The 25606-nt window shown below is 35.1% G+C and overlaps 1 protein-coding gene and 1 long non-coding RNA gene across 11 annotated transcripts; both read right to left on the bottom strand.

Annotated features, from left to right (window-relative positions):
- Nucleotides 1-2721: 2721 nt before the first annotated feature.
- Nucleotides 2722-3170, bottom strand: LOC136208417 (uncharacterized). Its single transcript, XR_010677121.1, has 2 exons — nt 3062-3170; nt 2722-2972 (listed from the first exon to the last, which is right to left on the bottom strand). It is a non-coding gene; the product is annotated as an uncharacterized lncRNA (long non-coding RNA).
- Nucleotides 3171-13584: 10414 nt separating this feature from the next.
- LOC136208432 (endo-1,3;1,4-beta-D-glucanase-like) lies at nt 13585-17856 on the bottom strand. 10 transcript variants are annotated; one of them, XR_010677137.1, is made up of 10 exons: nt 17556-17856; nt 17171-17265; nt 16874-16984; nt 16702-16775; nt 15902-15936; nt 14851-14977; nt 14663-14746; nt 14407-14544; nt 14263-14329; nt 13585-13933 (listed from the first exon to the last, which is right to left on the bottom strand). XR_010677137.1 is itself a non-coding variant. In XM_065999295.1 (10 exons), the coding sequence occupies exons 4-7, from the start codon at nt 15973-15975 to the stop codon at nt 14670-14672; spliced, it is 297 nt and encodes a 98-aa protein (XP_065855367.1). In that variant the 5' UTR covers nt 15976-16775; nt 16874-16984; nt 17171-17265; nt 17556-17856; the 3' UTR covers nt 13585-13933; nt 14263-14329; nt 14407-14544; nt 14663-14669. The 10 variants fall into 10 exon arrangements, 2 of the variants coding, with proteins under 2 accessions (XP_065855367.1, XP_065855368.1); XM_065999295.1 differs by adding an exon at nt 15294-15308 and having other exon boundaries at nt 14847-14977; nt 15902-16775; XM_065999296.1 differs by having other exon boundaries at nt 14847-14973.
- Nucleotides 17857-25606: the final 7750 nt, after the last annotated feature.

The raw sequence follows: 25606 nt of genomic DNA, 5'->3' as shown, positions 1-25606 counted from the left end.
CAAATTTACGTGGTTCACCAATGTTGTGTTGGCAAGTCCACGGGCAGATGGAGAATAGTATTATTAGGAGGCGAAAAATCAGATTACAATGATTAGGTTTATATAATGGGGTATTTATAATACCCAATCTAACCTAATCCAACTAGGAACCCATGATCTGAATCCAACTAGGAACCCATGATCCCAATCCAACTAGGAATCTGAAAACCAATACTACTCCGAATAGGAAACAAGATATACTTATTCAAGGCATTATGATAAATCTGCACCTTGACTTGAATCCTCTTGAAAACATAACAGATGCACCCATGATAATGCCAAATGAACAGACTTCTCCCTCTGCCTCAGAGTCGCCCCCACAGGGCAACTAATAATCTCTGACATTTAGCAAGTCCAAACAGTGTTGGAACTTGCTTTGTGGAACAGGCTTGGTAAACATGTCAGCCGGATTGTCAGTAGTGCCTACCTTCTTCACCTTGACCCTCTTCTCACTTCTCAGAAAATGATACCTCACACTATAGCCTGATCATGATGTTGACCAAGATCACTAACCAGTCCTTTAAGCCAAATCCCCTCCTTAGCAGCTTCAGACAGTGTCATATACTCTACTTCCGTAGTAGACAAAGTCATTGTAGGTTGCAAAGTAGCTTTCCAACTGACAACCGAACCGCCAATACTGAAAACATAACCAGTCATAGATTTTCTGCTGTCAACATCTCCAGCATAATCAGAGTCTGAAAAACCTGTCACCAAACACTATGTATCACCTTTATAAATGAGACCAACGCCAGATGTACCTTTTAGGTACCGAAAGATCCTCTTCACAACTTGCCAATGCTCCTTGCCAGGTTCACCCATAAACCTGCTAACAACATTAACAGACTGTGCAAGATCAGGTCTTGTGCAGACCATTGCATACATCAAGCTTCCTACTACACTAGCATAGGGAACTCGAGACATGTACTCCTTTTCTTCAGCAAACTTAGGTGCAATAGCAATAGACAGATGTGCACTTGCAGCACTAGGAGTATTTATGGGCTTTGCGGTAGACATGCCAAATCTTGACAAGATCTTATGAATATAGCCCTTCTGTGATAGAAAAAGTTTCCTTTTGCTTTTGTCCCTATAAATCTCTATTCCCAGAATTTTTCAAGCTGCACCCAAATCCTTCGTCTCAAACTCTGCGCTTAAAAGACCCTTCAACTTCTAAATGTCTTGCTTCTTCCTTGCAGCTATCAACATGTCATCTACATACAACACCAGATAGATAAAAGACTCATCTTCCAGTTTATTGTAATAGACACAACAATCATATGAGCTCTTAGTGTAGCCTAGCTGCATCAGGTAGCTGTCAAACCTCTTGTACCACTACATGGGAGACTGCTTAAGTCCATACAAGGACTTCTTCAACTTGAAAAAATAATTATCCTTCCCAGGAATCTGGAAACCATCTGGTTGGATCATGTAGATCTCGTCCTCCAAATCTCCATGCAGAAAGGCTGTCTTTACATCTAGTTGCTCAAGCTCCAAATCCTGATGTGTAACTATATCTAGCAACACTCTAATAAAGGTGTGTCTGACTACTGGTGAGAATATCTCATTATAATCCACTCCCTCTCTTTGATTGAAACCTCTAGCAACAACCCTAGCCTTATACTTGACTCTCTCTGCAAGTGATATCCCTTCCTTCATCTTGAGAACCCACTTATAAGTAATAATCTTTCTCCGTGGAGGTATTATGACTAAATCCCATGTGTGATTCTTATAAAGGGATTCCATCTTATCTCCTATAGCAGCAAGCCATTTCTCAGAATAGGTGCCTGAAACAGCTTCTTGGTAAGTTGATGGTTCACGAGTGTCCACCTCTTCAGCAACATATCACTACAAGAAAACAGATTTATTGTGGGGAAAATTTTCCCCACAAAATATCAAAATTTCGCCACTAAAACCCTTTTGTGGCGAAAAATATTTCACCACATGATCGCCACTGTTAGAGCGACGTTAAAGGTAAGTTTGGCGAAATTTTGGTTCGCCACAATAGATACACATCTGTGGGGAAATCCCAATTCGCCATAAAATGTATCCTTTTCTGTGGCGAACTCAAAACTCGCAACAAAATGTTTTCTTTTCTGTGGCGATTATTTATCCCCACTAATCTTACTACTATTCTATGGGGAAATATCTATATCCCCACAAATTCACAAAAAAATGTGGGGAGATTTTAATATCCCCACAAATAATATGTAGCTTTTTGTGGGGAAGTTTTCCCCACAAATATACACTTTTGTATGGGAAAAATGTTTATATCCCCAAATAATAGGTAATACTTTTTTAATTAATTTTGGATTGAAGAGAACTCTTATGTATATATATATATTAAATAAAAGAGCAATGACCATTATGAAAATGGTATGAGTAAAAACATACTATTTTAGAACTGTAAGCCTACTTGCACATATAAAAACAGAAACATAGAGAGAGACCATTGCATAAAATTAAACTATATACATATTATTACATATCATAATACTTAAAAAAAATTCACGAAGAATCCAATAAAAGATCTTAGGGGAACTGCATCTCAAAATTTCACAATCTTTCCTAGAGCTATCAAAAGCTAGCTAATAGCAAACAACCCTCAAACACGGAAGTGTGAAATTCTGCCCATAAATTCAAATTCAGAATAAACAAACTTAAATAGAAAATGATAAAGCCAAAGAATATAAAAGGGTATCAATCAATGTTATTATTATCCTCTAAGTACAACAACATGCATCTGTAAACCAATGCATATCTAATTTGGTACACAACAACTCCTTAACATAGAGTTCATTAAGAGATGATAATAAACTGAAGGATAAACTAGAGAGAGTTGGAGATAAAACATTGATATGAAGAGCATTATGGTTCATACTTGAAACAATAAGATCTTCATCAACAGCCATACAGTTTCACGAGGTTCCGATGTTGAACTGCAGATATCGTGGCAATCTCAGTTATAAATTGATCCTTCCCTTGAACTCGAGACTCGAAAAATATGCTAATCTAGGTAACAAATTACCTTGTATACAGGTCCATATCCTCCCTCTCCGAGTTGATTCGAGGGGCTAAAGTCTTTCGTGGCTGTTTTTAACTCAGAGTAACTAAAAGTTATTGGTCTAGAGCCTATTTCAACTGCTTTCCTGAGTATCTTTTTGACTTGTTCTTCCTCAGTGAAGATTTTCCCAAGTCTTTTGAGCTCATTAATGATGTTGGTGAACCTTGCGTTCATGTCTGAAATGCCCTCATCATTGTTCATTTCGAACAGCTCGTACAGTCTCATTTGCTGATTCACCTTGGATTCCTTTAATTTATTGGTTCCCTCGTAGGTGACTTCCAGCTTTTTTCAGATCTCTTGCGCCGACTCACAACCTGAGATTTTGTTATATTCTGCAGCATCGAGCGCACAGTGAAGCATATTGATAGCCGAAGCATGGTTTTGGAGCTTCTTTAGATCATCATCTGTCCATTTGGCCTCAGCTTTTACAACTGTTAGGCCAGCCACAACTTCGACAGGTACAAACGGGCCTTGAACTATAGATAGCCAGGCACTCATGTTTGTAGCCTGAATGAAATTCTTCATCCTATTCTTCCAGAAGGTATAGTTTGACCCGAAGAATAGGGAGGCCTAGTAATGGACAGCCCCTCAGGCAGTATCTGAGTTGTTTGGTTTCCAGGGAGAAACCGGGTGCTGTTTTCGCCCATGGTAGGGATCAGCTCAAGGTTGTTAGACCTTTAGCAGTGAGCTTTTAAGCTCTGATACCACTTGTTGGTCCCTTGTAAGGTTGCAAGTATAGTTCCAAGGGGGGGGGGGGGTTAGGAACTATTTAAGATTTTTCGCAATTAGGGCAGACTTCTTTTTCTAAGGAAAAAGGTTTTAACAGCGGCGCTGAGTAAACAGCAAGATACTGGCTTAGTCAACTGGTGACCAGGTCAGTTTCTTAGCTTGAGTCAGGAGATAGCACTTAGAGTCTATTCCTGAGCTCAGATGTTTAACGCGCACAACTCAACTTGACCTCTTTACTTGGTCAGTTTTTGTTTGTTTTAAGCAAGCAATATATATAAGGAGTTAAAGGTAAGAAATACTTTACTCAGCAGATTTATCCAGGTTCGGCTTCTTCTAAGCCTACGTCCTGTCCCCGGAACACGTTCCGAGATTTCGAATCCTCTACTGAGCTCTTTAAAGGTAGAGCCTCAAACCCTTTACAATCTTAGCAACTGAGTATAACAAGAGTACCTTCCTCTATACCTCTACTCAATCCTAATCTCTTGCTGAGTACTATAACCGAGTACTCAGCCTCTCCTTTCTATCTCTAGAAATGATAAGTGTTTTGTGGTGAGTGGATTGGTTTAGCTTGGAGAGCTGGACTGTTTTTGTTTCTAGGCTTTCCTGTTTCATTTTTCTTTTGAACGCTTTAAAGGGAAAAGTTTTCCGCTGTTTATTTGACAAGGAATTTTCTAATTGACCTTGTCCCCTTTGATAGGTTTAGGGAAACAGAGCCTCTTTCTTTTACTAACGAGCTTCCAGCTATGGATGTTTGTATGGGTGTTTGGTGGTGGATGGTTGGATGTTCATCTTAATATGCCAGGATTCATTTCTTTCTACTGCAAGGCAAACAAGGCAAAATCTAACTTACCTAAAATATGCAAAGCCCACTCTTCAACAATATTATTGGAACAATGTGCAAGATTTAGGCACAAGCCTCACTGGTTGTTTGTACTTAGTCAACAATTAACATGATCAGGGACTTCAAAAACTAATTAATCAACCTCAACTACTCATTATTGATCAACACACCATCAAAGAGAACAAAAAATGCATGGCAACTTAACTATTCAATGTTTGGTCAATTTAGCCCAAAATGAATATGAATGGGTGAGTGGTGGGTGAATCGCACAGGGTGATTATGGTGTATGTGCTTTGTTTTTGTGGGGTGGTGCTGATGTGAAGCGAGGACCAAGCAAAAATTAAAAGTGGAATAAAATAACAGAGCATGGAAAAATAGCAAAATAGAACAGCCAAACCGTTGCTAAGACGTTGTTCGATAACAGACGCCAACAACATCGTGCGATAACAACAACAACAGCAAGCCGAACAAAGGATAGAGAGAAAGAGAGTGAGACATTTACACTGTAGGGGACTGGGAGGACTCAGCCTCCTCTTCAGCATTAGGTTTTGCAGCAGATGGTGTAGGTCCTTCTTCGATTGGTTCATTGTTTTTGACGGGGCTCCTCTGTGATTCATTAAATACATGGGCCTTTGGTGCCGAATGGTTGTTCCCTTCTAGGATGGCTATTCTGGCTCGTAAGATCTCCACTTCTTGTTCATAAGAGTTGATTCACTGTTCCATCACACGCATGTTGAGAAAGATGGTCTCCATGCTCATCCGAGCGGCAATGCGGTAGATTTTATCATCATCACCGGTTGGTGGTTGCTCTGGGATGGAGCGTATTGGGGTGACATGAACAGGTTCTGGCATGGAATCTTCGGACCTTCGTCTTTTGGATGGACCAGGTATGTCTTTGTCCTTTTTCTTAAGTCGCTCCGCTTCTCTCCATAGGTACCAAACTCCTTTGATATCGCAACAGATTTCAATCCGCTTCATCACCTGCAAGTTCAATGGTTCCATAACTGGACCAAGGGTTAGTGGAGTGAATTTGGGATCGAAGAATCCCAAGTTCTGAGCGATGGTAGTGATGAATGGTCCACATAACAGGCCATCGCCATTCTTCTTCTGTTGTAGTGAGGCAATGTACTCAGCAAAATAATTATTTGTGGCTTTTGGATTTCTTTTGCTTTGTGTTTTTAACTCTTACTTTATTTTCTTATTTTAATTAATGGGCTAGTAATTATTTAATATATTATAAATATAAATCTGTTATTTTTAATTAATTAAATCTTTTTAATTTTGATTTTTTACTATGTTGAAAATTCATCAAAAATTCCTTTAAACCATTTCTCCTCATTTATTTCTGCTTTCACTATTATATATAGTATAGATTTTTTTTCAGATCAATTTATTAACTAATTTCTCATTTTTTCTATTATTATCTATTTTTAATTTTTTTTCTTAAATTCAAATGTCAATCTTATTTCTAATTTTATTGTTTTTTTAGAATTTTTCAAAATTTGAGTTTGAAACTTCAATTTCTAAAATTGAAGTTATTGAAATTTTAAATTTAAGTTTTCTAATTCTTTTTTCCAAATTTTGCTACTCTCTAATAATTGTTTTACCATTATTATTAGGCAAAAAGCATAATTAAACCCCTAAACTTTACCCGTTTTAAGGATCAAGCCTCTGATCATTTTTTTTCCACATTGAGCCCTTGATCATTCATTTTATTATGGATTTGACCCTTAATTAACTTTTCCGTCGAGTTTAGGAGATGAGAAGATCGATTTGGCGATTCTAATATTGAAAATCACAAAATGGGAGAGGAGAAAATCGAGTTTGGAAGAATATACTGGAAATTAATTTCTATAATTTCGTTTTAGTTTTGATTTTTTTTATCTCTCCTAGTCAATAAATTCTTATTTTTATTTGTCAATGTCAACAAGCCGAATCGCCCTAATGATGTATGCAGTCTAAACTCAACAAAAAAGTTAAATAAGGGCCTAATCCATAGTAGAATCAATGATCAATGACTCAATATGGAAAAATAAATGATGAGGGGGTTTAATCCTTAAAACAGATAAAGTTCAATGGCTTAATTAAGCTTTTTGCCTCATTACTATTATTATTATCATCTAATTTTATTATTTTTTTCCCATCAATTTATTAACTAATTTCTAATTTCTTCCATCATTATCTATTTTTTATTTTTTTTTCTTAAATCAAAATGTCAATCTTATTTTCTAATTTTATTATTTTTTATAGAAATTTTCCAAATTGAAACTTCCATTTCTAAAATTGAAGTTATTGAAATTTTGAATTTAATTTTTCTAAATTTCTTCCAAATTTTGCCACTTTCTAATAATTGTTTCCCATTATTATTATCTAATTTTATTAGTTTTCCCATCATTTTATTAACTAATTTCTCATTTTTTTTCCCATCATTATCTTTTTTTTTCTTAAATCAACTGTCAATCTTATTTTCTAATTTTATTGTTTTTTTTCTAAAAAATTTCAATACTTGAGCTTGAAACTTCAATTTCTAAAGTTGAAGTTATTGAAATTTTGAATTTAAGTTTGCAATTGTTTGGAATATTTATGATACTTTTGGTATATTTGTGCTAGTTCTTGATATTTAGTAAATATAGTGCTGTCAGTAGTTCATCCCAATATGTTATTAAATGTAGGAATGCAGGACGATTACAATTAATTTCAAAAACCCTAAAAGCATTTATCATTTTCCCTTCCACAACCTTTCACTTACCCACCTCTAACCATTATAAATATAACCTTTTCGCGTATATGTCAAGAAAAAATACAAGCTTAGTCAGTTCATATCAATTTATTTAGTTGCAGCATACTTATTCAAGTGAATGAAACAAATATGGCTACAACTTCACTCATGACTCGGTAGTAAGAAAAGTCAGTTGTTATTCAGCATTAGGGGAAGACCTCTACTAAAAGTCATTCATCCATCAATGTCTGAAATGCATGGGCTTCAAAAAGGCCCATTATATCCTTAAGGAAATACATGAGGGAGACGATGGAGCGCGTCAGGGTGGAGAAGCATTGGCCAGAAAGATCCAATTATAAGGGCTCTATTGTCCATTAATTGTGAAGGATGTGGTTGAGTATGTAAAGAAGGGCGAGGCTTGTCAAAGGTATTCCTCAGTGATAAGTCACCCGCTTTAGCCATGAAAATCATCAACCCAGCATGGCCCTTTGCAATATGGGGACTTCACATCATGGGCCCTTTCCCCAAAGCCAAGAAGTAGAAGAAGTACATGTTAGTTGTAGTGGACCACTTCACCAAATGGGTGGAAACCGAGCCAATGTTAGCCATAACAATGACAACTATTTTTTTTGGATAGCAAATACTCACAAGGTATGGAATCTTACATAGAATCATTAAGGATAATGGGAAACAATTTGATAACACAGCTTTCAAAACCTACTGCTAGTAGCTACACCTTAAACTTCGATTCACTTATATGGCCTACCCCTAGAGAAACATAATAACAGAAGTAACGAACCATACTATTGTCCAAGGCTTGAAAAAAGGCTAGAACTCATTGACCCCGACTAGGTGGACTAATTACCACGTGTCTGATAGGCCTACCAGACTTCTCCAAGGATGGCTACGGGAGAAACTCCATTCTTCCTCTCCTATGAAATCGAATCCTATATCCCAATAGACATTGGTGCCACAAGTCCCAAAAAAGTTCTTTACTTTGAGGCGGATAATGATGCCAACATGAGAAGAAAGTTAGACATGGTCAAAGAAAGGAGAGACCGAACGTCAATTAAAATTGAGGCCTAGAGGAAAATAATGAAGGAAACCTATGATAAGAAGGTAAGGCCCAAACAATTATAGGTTGGTGACCTGGTCTTCCCTAGCACCAAGGCATCCAGGCCGAAGTAGGAAAACAAAATATGGAAAGAAAAAGGGGAGGACCCTTCCAGGTGGCTAAGTGTGTCAACACGCATACCTACAGACTATACCAAATAAAAGTCAGCCAATGCCAATGAGTTAGAATGCCATCGCTTTATGAAGTATTACCAATAGACGAATAAAAAGTTTAAGCTAGAGTAAGGCCAAGAAAAGGATGATTATTTATCCTCCAAACTATCACGATGAAATCGATTGCTACCAGCAAGATTATTACATGGACTTCCATCTACTATCAGATTGAATCCTCAAAATGATTGAATTAGTTGCACTATTTCCATCTTCCTTTAGATCTTGAACATCTTCTAAGTATAGTAAAATCCTGGTCTAGTTGGTTTGCTCCCACCAACATCTCACTATGTTTCTATTGACTTTTTACTTCTCAACGCACACTACATTCTTCAGTCTAATATCTACTCGGAGAAGAGAAACTTCTGCCTTTTGTATCCCTGAGAATAGAGAAACTTCTCAGGGAAACAAAAGGCAGAAGTTTCTCTTCTCCGGGTAGATATTAAACTGAATAATGTAGTGTGAGTTGAGAAATAAAAAGTCAATAGAAACATAGTGAGATGTTGGTGGGGGCAAACCAACCAAACTAGGAATTTCATAGACTTAGAAGATGTCCAATCTTAAGATTCGATGAATACGTCATAATTCTTAAATCTGTATTTGACAACTATGTTTTGTTTAAGGTGTTCTTAAAAAATATTACAGTAATTTATTAGATAATTATTTTTCAATTTTACATTAGGTATCTGAAATTGATATTAATACAAGCATGCATATACTACGTACTTTTGATTAGGCTTTCATTGTTTTTTATGTAGCAAGGGTAAGTAATGTTTACATTATTGAGATTTGGTTAATAATATAAATATATATCTCCTTGTATTTTGAAAGAAAATAGTAAGTTAGGGTTGAGAGAAATTGATGAGATCGATAGGGGATGACTGAAAATAAGGTAAATTGTACAAGCAATGGTTTTCACTTAATTCTTTTGCTAACTTCTTACAACACAATATTAAAACTCATTAAAGATTCATATTTGATTAGGCTAAATTCACCTTCATCCTATCCCATGTGGATTTAGCTCATGATTGAGCTAAAACATGTAAGCCTCATAGAAATAGAATTCGGGAACTCATGCTCAAATATACTAGAATTGAAATCTTAGATATGGAAGAAGATAAAGATGAAAGAAAATAAGAACGTCAATATAATAGTACTTGAGCACACAAGGTGAATACAAACCAAAGTCTAGCTTTGCACGGTCTAAACTATGGATTAGTTTAACCTTTGCTACACTAAAAGAGGAGTATATTAAATGAGCTGGGATAGGATGGAACTTGTGTATTGAAATTGAAAAATCATGTGCACATGTTTTGATTTGTTAATTAATTATATTAATCTTGTTTTTTATTCTTTAAATTTGTTACTGGTTCTTTTTCCACCAATTTATCTCATTCCTTGATTAGAGTTACAATTTTCCTAAATAACAGTATGAAATTTGGGATAAGGTAGATTGGCCGACCACAAAGTGCACACGTTCACTAAATGAGCTGGGATAGGATGGAACTTGTGTATTGAAATTGAAAAATCATGTGCACATGTTTTGATTTGTTAATTAATTATATTAATCTTGTTTTTTATTCTTTAAATTTGTTACTGGTTCTTTTTCCACCAATTTATCTCATTCCTTGATTAGAGTTACAATTTTCCTAAATAACAGTATGAAATTTGGGATAAGGTAGATTGGCCGACCTATAGATCCTACTCAAAATACAGTTGAATCAATGATGCAGCGGAATAAACAGACTTTCGTTCTAAACGAATGTCCGCGCACGAACAAAGCTTAAAACCGTCAACTATCGTTGAATCGCGCACGACTAACGAAAATTGGAAGAAAGAGATTAAACTCTGAAATTTTTATTAATTGATAACTGCCTTACATAAGGTGGGGGTCGAGCCTTTATATAGGCTGACACATAAAACCTAATCCGAAACCTAAAAGGAAAACAACCAAAACAGGAAAAGTGCGATAAAACACAAAAAGGCCGATTTGAGGTCCTAAACGACCTCGGATGGATAAAAAACACGTCCGCCATTGGTTAGTGAACCAATGGGTTTGATTCAATGGGCCGAATCCAACAAAATTAGGGTCCGAAATCGCTAAATTCCAACAACCCGTTTTATCTTCAAAATCTCAGTTTCGGGTCCGCTTTCTCCAAATAGTTCAAGGCCCGCTCCACTTCATCAATCAACCTGAATCATACCATTCCAATTGTGAATCGTAAGATTATGTGATAATTTAGATTGACCTTATAGATTTGGCTCGAATTATAGCTCAATGGGTTCGAATCCTGAATCATAAAACTCTAATAATAGTGAAACAAAGTCGCGTGTTACTTGAATTGCACTTTTAGAGAAAGCCCTGAATATTAAGCTTTTGTTTTTTCATGAGGGGCTTAATGTTACCAAATATGAACGATTAGGTGCCTCGGGATGTCTAGAAACCAAATTACACTTGTAGCTATTACTTATTATTATTACTTTTTTAATATTCTTAAAGAAAGTATACTGATAGTAGCTACTGATACAGTTTCTTGGTTTTTAAGGAAGTAGCAGCCAAGACATATATTAAGTTATACTAGAGAAGAAGAGAGCAGATAAAAAAAGGAAAAAGAACAACTTGATGCTCAAAATGATTGGGTTCCAAAGATACTGATGAAGCAAGTCTTGGCCAAACCATATACTGTGTATTATGAAAGGAGACTAGCAGGCAAGGTTCTACCACATAAGAAGTAAGAAGATGAAGAATGAAAATCAACAGCTTTATGCTCTAAAGAATTAGGTTCCAAATACACCGGTGAAGCTTGTCCTGGCCAAACAACATATTATGTATTATGAAAGGACACCGCCGGGACAGACTTTCACTTGTGTCTCTGAAACCCAATTTTTCTGAGAACCAAGTTTTTCCTACTCCTTTTTCATCTGCTTACTTCTTCTCTAGTTGTACTTAAAACTTTGTCCGGGTGCTGAGTTTCATGTCAATCTCCGTTTATAATACACAATGTGCAGTTACCAAGGACATATTTTATCAGTGTCTCTCGAACCCAATTCTTTTAAGCAACAACAAGTTGTTCATTTTCCTTCTTCATCTGCTTACTTCTTCTCTAGTAGAACTGAATATCTGTATGGATAGTACTTCCCTGGAAACCATATCAGAAATGACCAGCTATCAATAGTGGCGGACTCAGGATTTCCGAATAGGGATCCCTAATTTTAGCCCAACATGTGGCCGGCCGGAAATTGAAGGAGGAGAGGAGGGAGAGAAGTAAAATTGAAAGAAATGAGGGGGAGGTATACAGCTCTCAAAATAAAAGAGAGCTAGGAAGGAAAAGGGATTGGGATCGATCTCTGATCTCCGATCTCAATCACTTATAATTTTTTAAATTTGCCTAGGCTTACACGACCTGGTTTTGGTCTAGGCAAATTAAAAAAAATAAAAGAGATCCTGATCTCTTTTATTTTTCTAAATTTGCCCAGACCAAAACAACATGAGAGTGACAAATCAAAGAAGGAATAGATGGGTTTGAGAATTCCTTGGTCACCGAAAAATACCGCTGAAGAGGTAATGGAAGTGAATGTAGAAATGGTGTTTGAGAAAGTTGGTTGACTGTAATGTATGAAAGGAGTGAGAAAGTTCGGTCGCGATAGACACAAACAATAGCATGAAAAAATGGTTGCCTAAAAAAAAGCTAAGTAGAAGTAAGTTGCAAATAAGTAATTAGTTGCACGTAGAAAGTATGTTGCACGCGTTTTAGAAAAATAATAACAATTCAAGGCACGTGCAACACACATTATACATGCGTCTTATGTCTTTGCAACCAGTATTTAATTGATCATATTTTAAGCAAGTTGAGAAGGCTATCGGAAAATTTTAAACAACTTTATCGAAACACTTTGAAAATTTAAAAGGTCAATTAAGTTTTTTAAACTAGTTTAGAGTGTAAATCATATATTGAGAAAAAAATATCCTAATAAAGTAAGTAATTTTCTAATTGCTAAGTTTTCAAATTAGCTAATTATATTTCTAAAATATCGTTACCACTAACTTTGTAATTTGAATTATTTACCTAGTGAATTAAGATATAATTACTCTTTTTCAAAAAACATATAATATTAAAACATATAATTATTCATTTATTGTACCTGTTCATTGTAACTCATATGACATTAAATGTGATAACCAATCTTTGACCGATTTACAAACAAATAAACTTTGAACCTCCTATATATATCATTACACTGTATTGTCTCTTTTATAAATCTACTAGGTTATTTTGTTCTTGCAGATTCACACAAAATTAATAAACAAACCAACACTACAGAGACGACGCTAAAATTTAAGGTTTAACGACGCTTTTCGGTGTCCCTAAATGCTTACCCACGCTTTTGAAAGCGTCGTCACAAGCGTCATTAAATCGCGTGTCGTTAATTTTAGCGACGCATAAACCATTGTGTAGGTAAATTTAATCCGACGACATAATGCATACAAACGTCGTCATGTTTCCAATGCTTAAATTTTTAGTGTCGTAATTTTTTATATATTATTTATTTTTAATTTCAATAATTGCCAATACATTTTAATACAGCGTCGCAAAGTGAACGACACATAATATTTGTTATGTCGTTATTTCACTTTAGAAAATATTGATAGTGTCTTGAATACCACAACACTTTAATTTAATAGCGTCTCCAAATTGATGACGTTTAGTTAAAAAAACGTACAACATTTTACAGCTAAAAATCGTCTGTAAATTGCAACGCTTTGCATATTACTAGGTCTTACGTATGACGACATTTTCATAAATAACGTCTTGAAACAACCACAAGCTCACAACGCAAATGACTCGTTTCTGACAATTTTCTACGAAATTTTCTGACAGTGGTAAATTATTTATATATAATAATAAAAAAGAATTGAATGAAGCTCTATAATAAGTATAAACCAAAACTGGAATATTATTAATAATTACAAATCCAAAAGTATATCAATAATTACAAAGATAACTTAATTAATATCTATTATGTAGCTCATTACAGAATACAAGAATACAAAATAACATGTGACTATCACCTTCTTTGCTTAACTGAATTGCAAGAGTCATTGCTTCCCTTCCTTATATAGCTATTTCACTAGTATCTAACCATGACTTCTCAAATGTTTACTCTATATAAGGGCAGCTGATGATCCAAATAAAGGTAGTACTTACAACCCTCTGCAGCCTCGTGCCATCTGATTACCGACCGACGATGCAAAAGTAATTAACTGGAGATTAGACCAGTAATTCATAAAGATGCATATTGGAGAAGAAAGGAAATAGCCAAATTGTGAAGATAAAACAGAGGAGATTAGAGCCAAATTGAAAACAACAGAGCTTTAAAATTGAAAATTGCTTAACTGAGTTAGAACCAAACACCTCAATGATTTGAAGAAAACCGAGTTGAGATTACACCCAGATTAAATCAGATTATGGGAACGGATGGATACCGCTTGAATATCAGAGAGAGATTACTCAATTCAATCATCATTGATGAATTATCTTCCAACCAAATGACAAACTAAGCAATATTTTACGAATTTCACTAATCAAATACCTTTCAGAACAGTGCAACCGCAATCACAGCAGGAGCAACCATACAATTTTCCTCTTGAAGTCAACATCTGTATCATAATTATATAGGATTTCATTAACCAGAAATAAGAACTTGACAGTGCATAATTTTCAAACATAGATATACCTAAAAGCAGAGGAGTCAAATCCCTGCATCCTCCAAATCAGCTTTCCATTTCTTGACAAATGCATCTCTCTTAGCTTGCTCCTTTGCTCTATCAAATCCTTTCCTCTATCAAATCCTTTCCCAAAAACGCAGGATTATCTGTATAAATTATCATAAATTACAAATTGGTAATTATACTATATCAATTGAATTGTTTGTATAAATTATACTATCGTGTAAGAAATTGTGGCTACTACTATAAAGTATCAGAACTTACCACCCCATCAAAAGCCTACATCCCCTATTGCAGAGATGCCATTGCTTTTAAGTGCCCCAGTCACAAGTTTGCAATCTTCACAGCCTTTAGTTTGAAACCAAATGAATTCATTATATATATATATATATATATATATATATATATAAGCACATTAATTTTATATATTACTGTGTCATGAACTCACTCACAGTGTCATGATTTTGCAACCAGATATCTACATCAAATTCAGGATTGCTCAGATTAACAGGATCATTGTACATGAAATCGGGAACAACAACTAAGTATCCAGCTGCTGCAACTCTGTCTGCTAGCTTCCTTTGCATAAAAAAACACATGCAATTGGGGCAAATTACACTTAAACTCGTACTATTTCAATTTGATACATTGAGCTTGAGAATTTAATCTATGTAACACGGACATAAAAACGGAAACCGATATCCGAAAATATTATTTTTATAAAAAAAGTACAGCTAAAAAACGAAAATGAAAATAGAAAAGAAACCGAAACGGACACGAAACATGGAAGTTCTGTTCAAGAGAAGTTTCTGTGCAACATAACTAGACTCGTTTAAGTTCATGAACAAACAAGCTCGAGTAGAATATCCATGACTAAATGTGCATATAAACATACCTTAACTGTGGTGATCTGCAAAAATATTTAAAATGAGATTAAGAAGTAGTAGTTGTAAATTAGAAAATAAAGAAGGTTAGACTGATTTATTACCAAAGACATCAGAAGTTAAGATAATGGCAAGCTTGGAATTAGAAGAGCCAGAGATGTAAGTGTTAAGGCCAGCAAGTTGTTCAACTTGACCTTTTCCGTAGTTTGGATTCAGAATAGGAAAATCACATTTGTAAACGTTTTATTGATAACTATATGTTATTGTTCAAGGCATAGAACTGGATATCATATAATCAGACATAGAGGCAGGCAACCAAGAGAAGTAATCCTCTAGAAGGATTAAGAGTAATTAAAAGCAGAATAAATGGATAATCAAATCAACTGCAAAATTAAAAACAGAGTCAATGCATAATGAAGTTAAACTCCAAACGTTCATCATTCTTATAAAAGCCCCAAACATTTTCTTATAAAAGCACAAACATTCATCATTCTTATAAAAGCACCAAACATTTTCTAGTGTTGTTAAACTCCATACCGCCGGCCTGTTTTGATAGTAATGTCGATAAAATTTCTGCATTTCTTGAAATATAAAAAGGAGGTACAGATGAAAAGAGTACCTGCCGTAGCGACCTAGAGTGATTGTGACCTCGATCTGTAATTGGGATTTAAATTCACCGTTGTTAAACTCCATATAGCAGGCCTGCTTTGGACATAGAACAGAGAGAGAGGAAAGAAAGGAGACACAGGGCTAGACCTAGAACGAGTGCGAAGAGAGGGGAAAGAAAGGAAAGCAAGATATTAACCATGAGCTGACGACAAATAACAATATCATCCATGAGCTGAAGACAAACCATTTAAACAGAAAATAGGAAAGCAAGATATTCAAGGTATTGTTATTCAAAACAAACTATTAACCTCCAAATAATGTCCAAAAACACATAATGCATTTCAAACCCAATTAAATAACCATTATAACTATGCATTTCCAATCTAACACAAATATCTTAAACTCACACCCATTATAGTTTAAGATACACCTTTAGAAAAGTGGTATGTTGCATAAAAGAAGATACTACCTTAATTCATAGTCATAGAAACAAAATTGTTATATCTTTATGCATTAATTACGTACACCAGAACAAGTGTTATGTTGCATACAAACTCTTTTATGGATCTAATTGCTACAATACAAACATATTCATCTATTCTTGTTTTCATTACATAACCATGTGTAGTGTGATGAAATATTAATTAATTATGCAGAGAAGTGGATGCATTTTTGGTGAATTGTTATATGTAGCATAAGAGTTCAATGAAATACACAAAGGAAGAAAGATTATCTCATATTCTTCTTCAATTGCAACCACTACTTAATTAATAAATGCATTCAGGTTGTGATATTTGATATACAACTTACCCATTTATATATGCTTCATGAGGTGAATTTGAAATGTGGAATTTAATCTATAGCTGGCTTCCTTCTTCCTGCCACTGTTCAAATATCAGCAAAGAGCAAACGGTATAGCAGTGAACAACTTTTTGCACATATCATCTTCATTGATCATAATCCAATAGATTAAGCAGGTTACCTCTTTCTCAAAAAAAACCAGACATATCTCGACATGAAGACATCCCAATCGATTGAAACTCATTGATAAGAGGAGGTGATCCTGAAACCCTTTCCGCATCGAATCAAATGACTATACCATGGAAACAGAAAAATCCTTTAAGTAATTGTTGTAAAGCACTGATAAAGGAGTGATCAAAGTAAAAGTTTTCTTAGCTTAGCCTTCCATTGTTATTCTGGTAACTGGGTTTGGGTCAAGGATTTTGCTGATAATGTATACCAAGATGACTTAAAAGCATTTAAAAAATTAGAAACAAACCCGTGTATTAAGGATCAAAAGCATAGAAGTTCAAATTAAGCATAAACTCTGATTCTGTATCTCTGATTCTTACTTCTTGGCCTTTGTCGTTTTATCTACATAGTTGTAAAATGCACAAGAATAAATCATAATTACAGATTAGGAGGTTTTTGAAGAGCATGGTAGAAGAGAAGTCGACAGGAGGAGGAAGAAGAGGGGTGGGGGAGAGAATGATACGAAATAGGGATCTAAACCAGGAAATTACAAGGAAATTCAAAATTATGAAATAATGCCTAGATAGGTTATTATTCAATGGTGAAAAACAAATTGATAATTTAGAAATCCCTAATTTAGAAATGCCCAATTTAGAAATACCTAATTCACACAATTAATTAAATTAACTCACCTCAAATTGAAAGAAAGAACTCATGGTTGGGTATCAGGGAGAACTGTTGGTGGTGTCGTCTCTTCGTATCACGATTCACAACATATAGTTCATATGTGACCAGAGAGAAGAATAAAAGGCAGAAACAAAATATATTTACAGGAAGAAAAATGTAGGAGGTGAGAAGGAGCAATAATATCGCTAATGGTGGAATAGATGCCGGTGATGGTGGAGAGAGACCTGTTGAGGGGGAGAGACAGGAGAGGAATAGGAGGAAAAAGTTAACTAAGTAAAATTTTGTGTAAGAGGGAATCACGATTCATTTGCGGCCTTTGCATTTGGCAAAGTAATATCAGTTTTTTTTTTCCAATTTATACTTTATATTCAGTAAAGTAAACATAAATTTAACCGTTTTTTTATAAGAAATTTAACCGGTCTTTTCCTTTTAAAAAATAGGGACGCTTTTTTTTTTTATAAATCTGTAGATAAATTTGTAAAAATGCTATCACAAAAATTAAAAGTATTACTAAATGATTGTAAAAGGCGACCCAAATTAAAAAACGTAGTTAAATTTTAAATATAAGATTTAAAAATAAAAATATATTTAAATAAAAAATACAGAGACACTTTTTCACGACGTAAATTCTAAACCGCCTTTAAAATACTGATGCTTTTTTTAAAAGCGTTACGTTTTTTAAAATGCCAACATATAATAAAAAGTGTCGTTAAGTAATAATAAAATTCGACACAAATATAAAAGCGTGGTTAAATTTTAAAATATGGAGACACATATCAAAATGTGTCGTTAAATAAGTGTCGTAATAGACCCTTTTTTTTGTAGTGCAAATTCATAGGTTTGATTGTGAGAAAGCTTTTAGGAAGGAAAGAGTATTTAATACATTAGGATTGGATTTCTTCTATTTTTTTTTTTTTGTTTCTGATTTACCCATGATATCTCAATTTTAATAGATTTTTTTTTTAATTCTTACGTTCTTAAATCGAGGATCAGTATAATTGTTTTTTCAATTAGGGTTTTCAATTCTTCGATCTGCCAATGGATTGGTAGAATTTGAGAATTTTATCTTTCCGATGATAAAACATATAATAATTTTCAATCCAATTATACGAAACTCACCATAGATGATCTCTTAAGGCCGAAGATTTAAGAATCCTCTATTTGTGGGCTTGACTTTCAGATTCCACATATGAGAAATATGGGCGATGATCATCATGGATTGGTTTTGAAAAAATCCAACAGTGTTAAAATGTTTTACTTAGGGTTTATGCACATAGTCATGTTTATTCTAAACCACAGAGAGTAGTTTTTATTTACAATTAATTTGTGAGTGCACAAAATCAATAGATATCAAGGTTATTTTCTTGTTGCAGATTCATAGGTTTGATTTGAGAGAAAAATTTAGGAAAGGAAAGAGTACTTAATACATTAGGATTAGACTCTCTTTTTGTTGGGCTTATGGAGACTAAAATATATAGGCCCAACTGAAGCGATGGGCCCAACTGCAGCGATCCAACTCAGTATGAATGTAACCTCTTTCCCTGTAATCTGTATCTCGTTCATCGTAATTTCAATTATTCCTAACATTTTTTTCTAATTTGCTGATGATGTCCAAATTCAATTTTGTATGTATAAGAGCGAGGGTAATTACGATGGGAGATGGAAAAACCCCTGTGGAGAAATTCGATGGTTTGGATTTCGATTTCTGGAAGATGCAGATCGAGGATTACTTGTACGGTAAAGATCTGTACCAGCCTCTGGGTGAGCAGCCGGAGGATATGTACGATGAAGAGTGGAAGCTGTTGGACAGAAAAGCAATGAGCACGATTCGCCTGTCGCTGTCCAGAAACGTGGCGCATCACACGGTGAAGGCAAAGACCACGAAGGAGATGTTGGAGATTTTGAGTTCGTTATACGAGAAGCCCTCCGCGGCCAATAAAGTTCATCTGATGCGACGACTGTTTAATCTACAGATGACGGAGAATATAGCAGTGGCGACGCATCTGAATGATTTTAATATGACGATCACTCAATTAAGTTCTGTGGATATTGATTTCGACGAAGAGGTATTAGCCCTAATTCTATTATCTTCTTTACCAGAAAGTTGGAGTGGCACGGTTACTGCCCTAAGTGCTTCAGCAGGGAAAGAAAAACTTAGGTTTGATGATGTCAGAGACTTGATTATAAGCGAGGAGATTCGCAAGAAAGAGTTAGGTTCCACATCTGGATCAGCCTTGAATGCAGAGAATCGGGGCAGGTCAGATCGCAGATCAAAGCAGAATCGTGGCAGGTCTAAGTCCAAAGGGAGAGGGAAACCTGTGAAGGACAAGAGCCATATCAAGTGCTGGAATTGTAATGAGAATGGTCATTACAAGAGTGAATGCAAGGCACCGCAGAAGGAGAAGTCAGTGAATTCAGGCATCGAGGATTTTGGTGATGCGTTGATTTTGAGTAATTCAACTGCAGACACAGCAGCAGAAGCCCTGGTATTGAGTGTAAGAAGTCCTCTGGAGTCTTGGGTATTAGACTCAGGAGCTTCGTTTCATTCATGTAGTAGTGCAGATTTGATGGAAAACTATACCCCAGGGAAATTCGGAAAGGTTTATCTTGCTGATGATGAGCCTTTGGAGATTGTAGGGAAGGGAGATGTTTCGATCAAATCTCCGAATGGATCTGTGATAAAGCTGTCTGGGGTATAAATGTAACCTCTTTCTTTGTAATCTGTATCTCATTCATTATAGTAAATATCCTGGTTTGGTAGTGCCCCCAGACGTAGTCATTCATACTGAGTGGCGAACTAGGTAAACAATTCTTATGTGTTTGCTTATTTTTCGTTCATTGTAATTTCAATTATTCCTAACACTTTTTTCTAATTTGGTGATGATGTCCAAATTCAATTTTGTATGTATGGTTGTTTATTCAATCGTGTTCGCTAGATAAGTATGTCAATTTGTAGGCTCAGTTGTGGAGTCTGATACCACCAGGTTTGGTCGGGCTTGTCTTTTCCTAGTAGGGATTGTGATGTGCTATTCAGATTTTGTCTAGGGGAGTCATCAAGATAGTTTTGGATTTAGATGAGAGATTGATGGAAATGAAAAGTTCAAATTTGATATCTATATTAATGTTGGGTTTTCCATTGTTTACATCAAGTTAATATATGGTCCTAGTATATTATATACTTATATGGGTTAATAAAATAAAAGGATAAATCCTATTGGTCGATTTATTAAAAGGTACGTTGAATCCTATTGGTTCATTAATTAAAAAGTGTCTTATGGATGAAGAGATACCTTAATAGAAGTTATATTTAAAGAACAAAAATCAGAATTGGTTCTCTCTCTAATCTATCTAAAAGTCATTTTCTCTCCATCTAGAAAATCTGTAAATTCTAAAGGGTTAAGCGAGAGAAACACAATTGTCAGTGATTCCCGAAAAACTCTATTGTTATCATCATGGATCAAGATACTTCTCTTGATTGTCATACTTGTTTGTAAAAATCATCTTATTCCAATATCTATGTAATTAGTGCTTATCTAATATTATAATAAAATCTAAGATATTTTATCATGTGATATCAGAGCCATTATAATATTTATCTAATATTAGATGGGTTATTTATTGAACTCTTTAACAGTTTATTATATATATTATGGGTTCTTATTCTGTCAACAGCCATCATAATATTTATTGGAAAAAGGATTATGAAGTGTAAACTTCGGGTTCTTTTATTGGTCAAAATTTTTCTTGTATCTTTAGTAATTACCAAAGTGAAAGTCTAATACATATTTAATTGTATAATATTATTTTAATTGATATTTATATATTAAGCTCAATTTTCTAGTCATCAAAGTGGCCAAATTAAAAAGGTTTCATAAATATCAGGTTAAAATAATTTCAATTACTCATATGTAGATGCTTACAACTGAGATGATCGATGTATCAAAATGTTATAAAATATTATGGATCGCTTAAAGGTTGATTAGTTATTTTATAATTTATGCACATTACATGGTTAATTAATATACATTTGATTAGACATGTTCAGTATATCCAAAGAGGTAAATGCTATGGTTACTTTATTTTTAACAAAATAACTCTTACATTGTGGACAAAGTACCATTACTTGGTGTGTTTTCACCATTGGATGAATTCTACACTCTGTTAAACACAAAGTAACCATAGCTTGCACCAAACTATCCAAAGATAATATGTCTAGTTGGAGTGTGCTAATTACAAATTATGTATTGTAATTAAATTAAGCATCAATTATAGTTTGGTTCATTGTTGTATATTATTGTTTTCAATGTGCATTTAATGATGCTATAGAATTATGAATCTATATTATTTAAATTAAATTTATTACTCAAAGCATTTTTAATGGATAAGTATATTTATATATTCTTTTTAGCATCTGTTCCTGTTTTTCTTGATTCGCAATCTACATCTGTAATTAAGTTCAATGGACTTCACTACAAGAAAAATGAGATTTAATGATAGGAAAAGCCACCACTAAAAGTGTGATTCCACTCATTAAAAGTTTTTAGTGAGAGGAAATTTTACCTTGAGAAAACCCTTCTTACTAAAAGTATTAATGAGTAAATAGTTCCGCGCATTATTAACTTATAATGAGTGGATCTTTACCATTATTAAAAACCATGTATAATGATTAAGAATACACTCATTAAAAGTATTTCTAATATTAGAAAATATGCTCATTGAAAGTATTTCTAATATTCCTCTTATTCTCCAATCTAACATGTGGTTTTTAAATTGAAAAATTGTTTCAAATTGATATAGTTGCGTACCATTTATCGGTACTAAAAGACTTGTTCACAAGAGGCATAAATATATTGTCTCTATTCTCAAGGATAAGAGAGGCAGAAGTTTCTCTTTACCGGCTAGATATTAGACTGAAGAATGTATTAGTCAGTTGAGTAGTAAAAAGTCAATAAAAACATAGTGAGATGTTGGTGGGAGAAAACCAACCAGACCAGGAATTTGATAGATTTAGAAGATGTCCAAGATCTAAAGGAAGATAAAATCAAGATCTAAAACACCAAGGTGAAATTGGATTTGTTCACACCACGTCTTTCACTATTGTCTCATGCCAAATTGCCTAATCAATTTTGGACCTATGCATTTGATTGTGCTATATATGTCATAAACCGATTACCATCTAAACTTCTTGATTACAAAACTCCATATGAAAAATTGTTTGGATGCGTACCGGATTATAACCTCTTTCGCCCTTTTGGTTGTTTGTGCTATCCTTGGCTTAAACCTTACAATTCAAATAAATTGCTTCCTCGTTCTCGTAAATGCATCTTTCTTGGCTATAGCAAGGTTCATAAAGGTTATAAATGCTATGATTTACTTAACAACAAACTTGTTATCTCACGCCATGTTATTTTCAATGAACAGGAGTTTCCCTATCAAATGTTAGAACGTGAGTGGCATCTTGAATCCGACTCCAATCATTCGAATGTGCCGGTTTCAGTCACTTTTCCAGCTGCTACACAACCATTCGTAGCTATACCGCCTACTGCTCCAACACACCCACCAAATTACTCACCCAACACTAATACCTCACCTATTAGGGACATAATTCCCTTTCACCCTACTCCAGTACCTCCTCCTACACAAATTCTTCCTAATACAACTCAGCCCCCTGCCCAGACCACTAAAAAGGTCCAGCCTACTCGAAAGGTCCAACCTACTCGAAATCACCCCATGGTAACCCGTAAGCAAACGGGATCATTAAAACCTAAAGCCCTGCAAAGTATAACTACTGTCCCTACTCCCTCTTGCTACACTCAAGCTATGAACAGTCCCGAATGGCGTGATGCTATGCGTGAAGAGTCCAACGCTCTTATTACTAATGGCACTTGGGAATTAGTGCCCGAACATGAAGCTGCTAATACTATTGGAAGTCTTTGGGTCTATCGTGTCAAACTTAATCCCGATGGCACTATTAGTCGATACAAGGCGCGCCTTGTTGCAAAGGGTTATCATCAACGACCCGGGTTTGATTACGATCAAACATTCAGCCCGGTTATCAAACCCACAACCATTCGGTTAATTCTCTCCATTGCGGTAATATACTCTTCGTCCATTAAACAACTTGATGTTAGTAATGCCTTTTTGCATGGTACTTTGGATGAAGTTGTTTATATGCAGCAACCACCTGGCTTTGTGCATCCGGATTATCCGAATCATGTCTGTAAATTGAAGAAAAGTCTTTACGGCCTCAAACAAGCACCACGTATATGGCATCAGTGCTTAACACAAGCCCTTTCCTCTCTTGGTTTTCAAAGCTCAAAGGCTGACTCTTCACTTTAGTTCTTACGATTAAACGGTATTCAGCTCTATTGTTTAATTTATGTGGATAACATCTTAGTTACCGGTAATTGCACAACTTCTATTGACAAATTGGTGAAAGAGTTACAAAGGCGTTTCGCCATACGTGACCTCGGCAGATTATCTTACTTTCTTGGAATGGAAGCTTCTTGGAAAAATAATAATCTTCATTTATGTCAACAGAAGTACATTACTGATATTCTTCAAAAGTCAAAAATGGATGAATCTAAGGGTATTTCTACTCCTAGTTGCACTAGCACAAAACTTAGTAGAGATGTGGGAGAACCATTCTATGATCCTGGGTTATATCGTCGAATCGTCGGCGGCTTGCAATATGCGACAATAACACGCCCGGACATTTGTTATGCGGTAAATAAAGTAAGTCAGTTTCTTCATAGTCCAACTCTTGATCATTGGAAGGCTGTCAAACGCATCCTTCGCTATCTCAAATTTACACCTTCTCTTGGCATTCAATTCTCCAAAGGCTCTGCTCTTGACATTACGGCCTTCTCTGACGCCGACTGGGGTGGTGACGTTGATGACAGAAAGTCGACCTCTGGATTTGCAGTTTTCGTTGGCACAAATCTTGTCTCTTGGCGCTCGCGAAAACAACACACAGTTTCACGGTCTTCTACTGAAGCGGAGTACCGAGCCCTTGCTTCACTAGCTTCGGAAGTCTTATGGTTAAAAATGCTAATGGCTGAAATTGGCTACACACCAATGAATGCTCCACGACTTTGGTGCGACAATCTCGATGCTACTTACTTGACTGCCAATCCGATTTTCCATGACAGATCCAAGCATTTGGAAATTGATTTCCATTTCGTTCGAGATAAAGTTGCACGGAAAGAGCTTCGGGTTTCATATATTTCCACTCTCGACCAAACTGCAGATATCCTCACCAAACCGCTCTCTAAGTCTCGATTTCAATTACTCCGGTCCAAATTATCGGTTTCTCCACCGTTAATTTGAGGGGCAGTGTTAAGGTTATTATAGTCTTACGGTTCCAAATTGAGATGCCCTAGACTTGGTCCATCTAATTTGAATTCTCCTTATCTCAGTATTATTATCTGTTGTAACAACTCCTATTTTGTAGCTACCTCATCTGTACAATCTCTTTAAATACTGCTTGTAAATCCCAATTCAATCATAGAGAAATACAACTCTTTCACTCTGAACCAATACATCCTCAAATTGTACTAAAACGACTTAATCTTTAAAATTGTGAAAATTTAAACACTTAATCTAAAATAGATAAATTAACATAGGATCAATCCTTAAAAACCCTAAAATTTATAAGGGCATAATTACGTGATATATCCTGGGGCAAAATAAGAAACTTTATATTTGATATTTTGGAGGCAAATTAGGTTTGGTTTGTTTATATAGTAGAATACTGAAATACTTAATTTCAATCATTCTTCGAAATTACAAGGTTTGATTCATGCAAAATTCCATTTGTTTTTAGAAACGCTGCCAATTTTTGATATTCGCCTCCAAAATTAGAATACAGACATTTTACCTTAGCATTAAATTGTATTAAAACGACTTAATCTTCAAAGTTGTGAAAAGTTAAACACTTAATCTATCAACAACAACAACAACAAAGCCTTAGTCCCGAAATGATTCGGGGTCGACTAACATGAACCATCATATAAAACCGTGAAAATCAAGTCGTGTCAGCGACACAGATTCGCTC

The sequence above is a fragment of the Euphorbia lathyris genome, chromosome 10, assembly GCF_963576675.1.
Source record: "Euphorbia lathyris chromosome 10, ddEupLath1.1, whole genome shotgun sequence".
In the NCBI taxonomy this organism is placed as follows: Eukaryota; Viridiplantae; Streptophyta; class Magnoliopsida; order Malpighiales; family Euphorbiaceae; genus Euphorbia; species Euphorbia lathyris.
This window is presented reverse-complemented; position numbering and strand designations above follow the sequence as displayed.

Bases quoted from the DNA above. Each gene is read 5' to 3' on its own strand.
- LOC136208432 (XM_065999295.1), bottom strand. From the start codon at position 15,975: ATGGAGTTTAACAACGGTGAATTTAAATCCCAATTACAGATCGAGGTC. The intron at 14,747-14,846 runs GTGAGTTCATGA...TTCAAACTAAAG, and splicing joins GCAAAATCATGACACTGTGA to GCTGTGAAGATTGCAAACTT.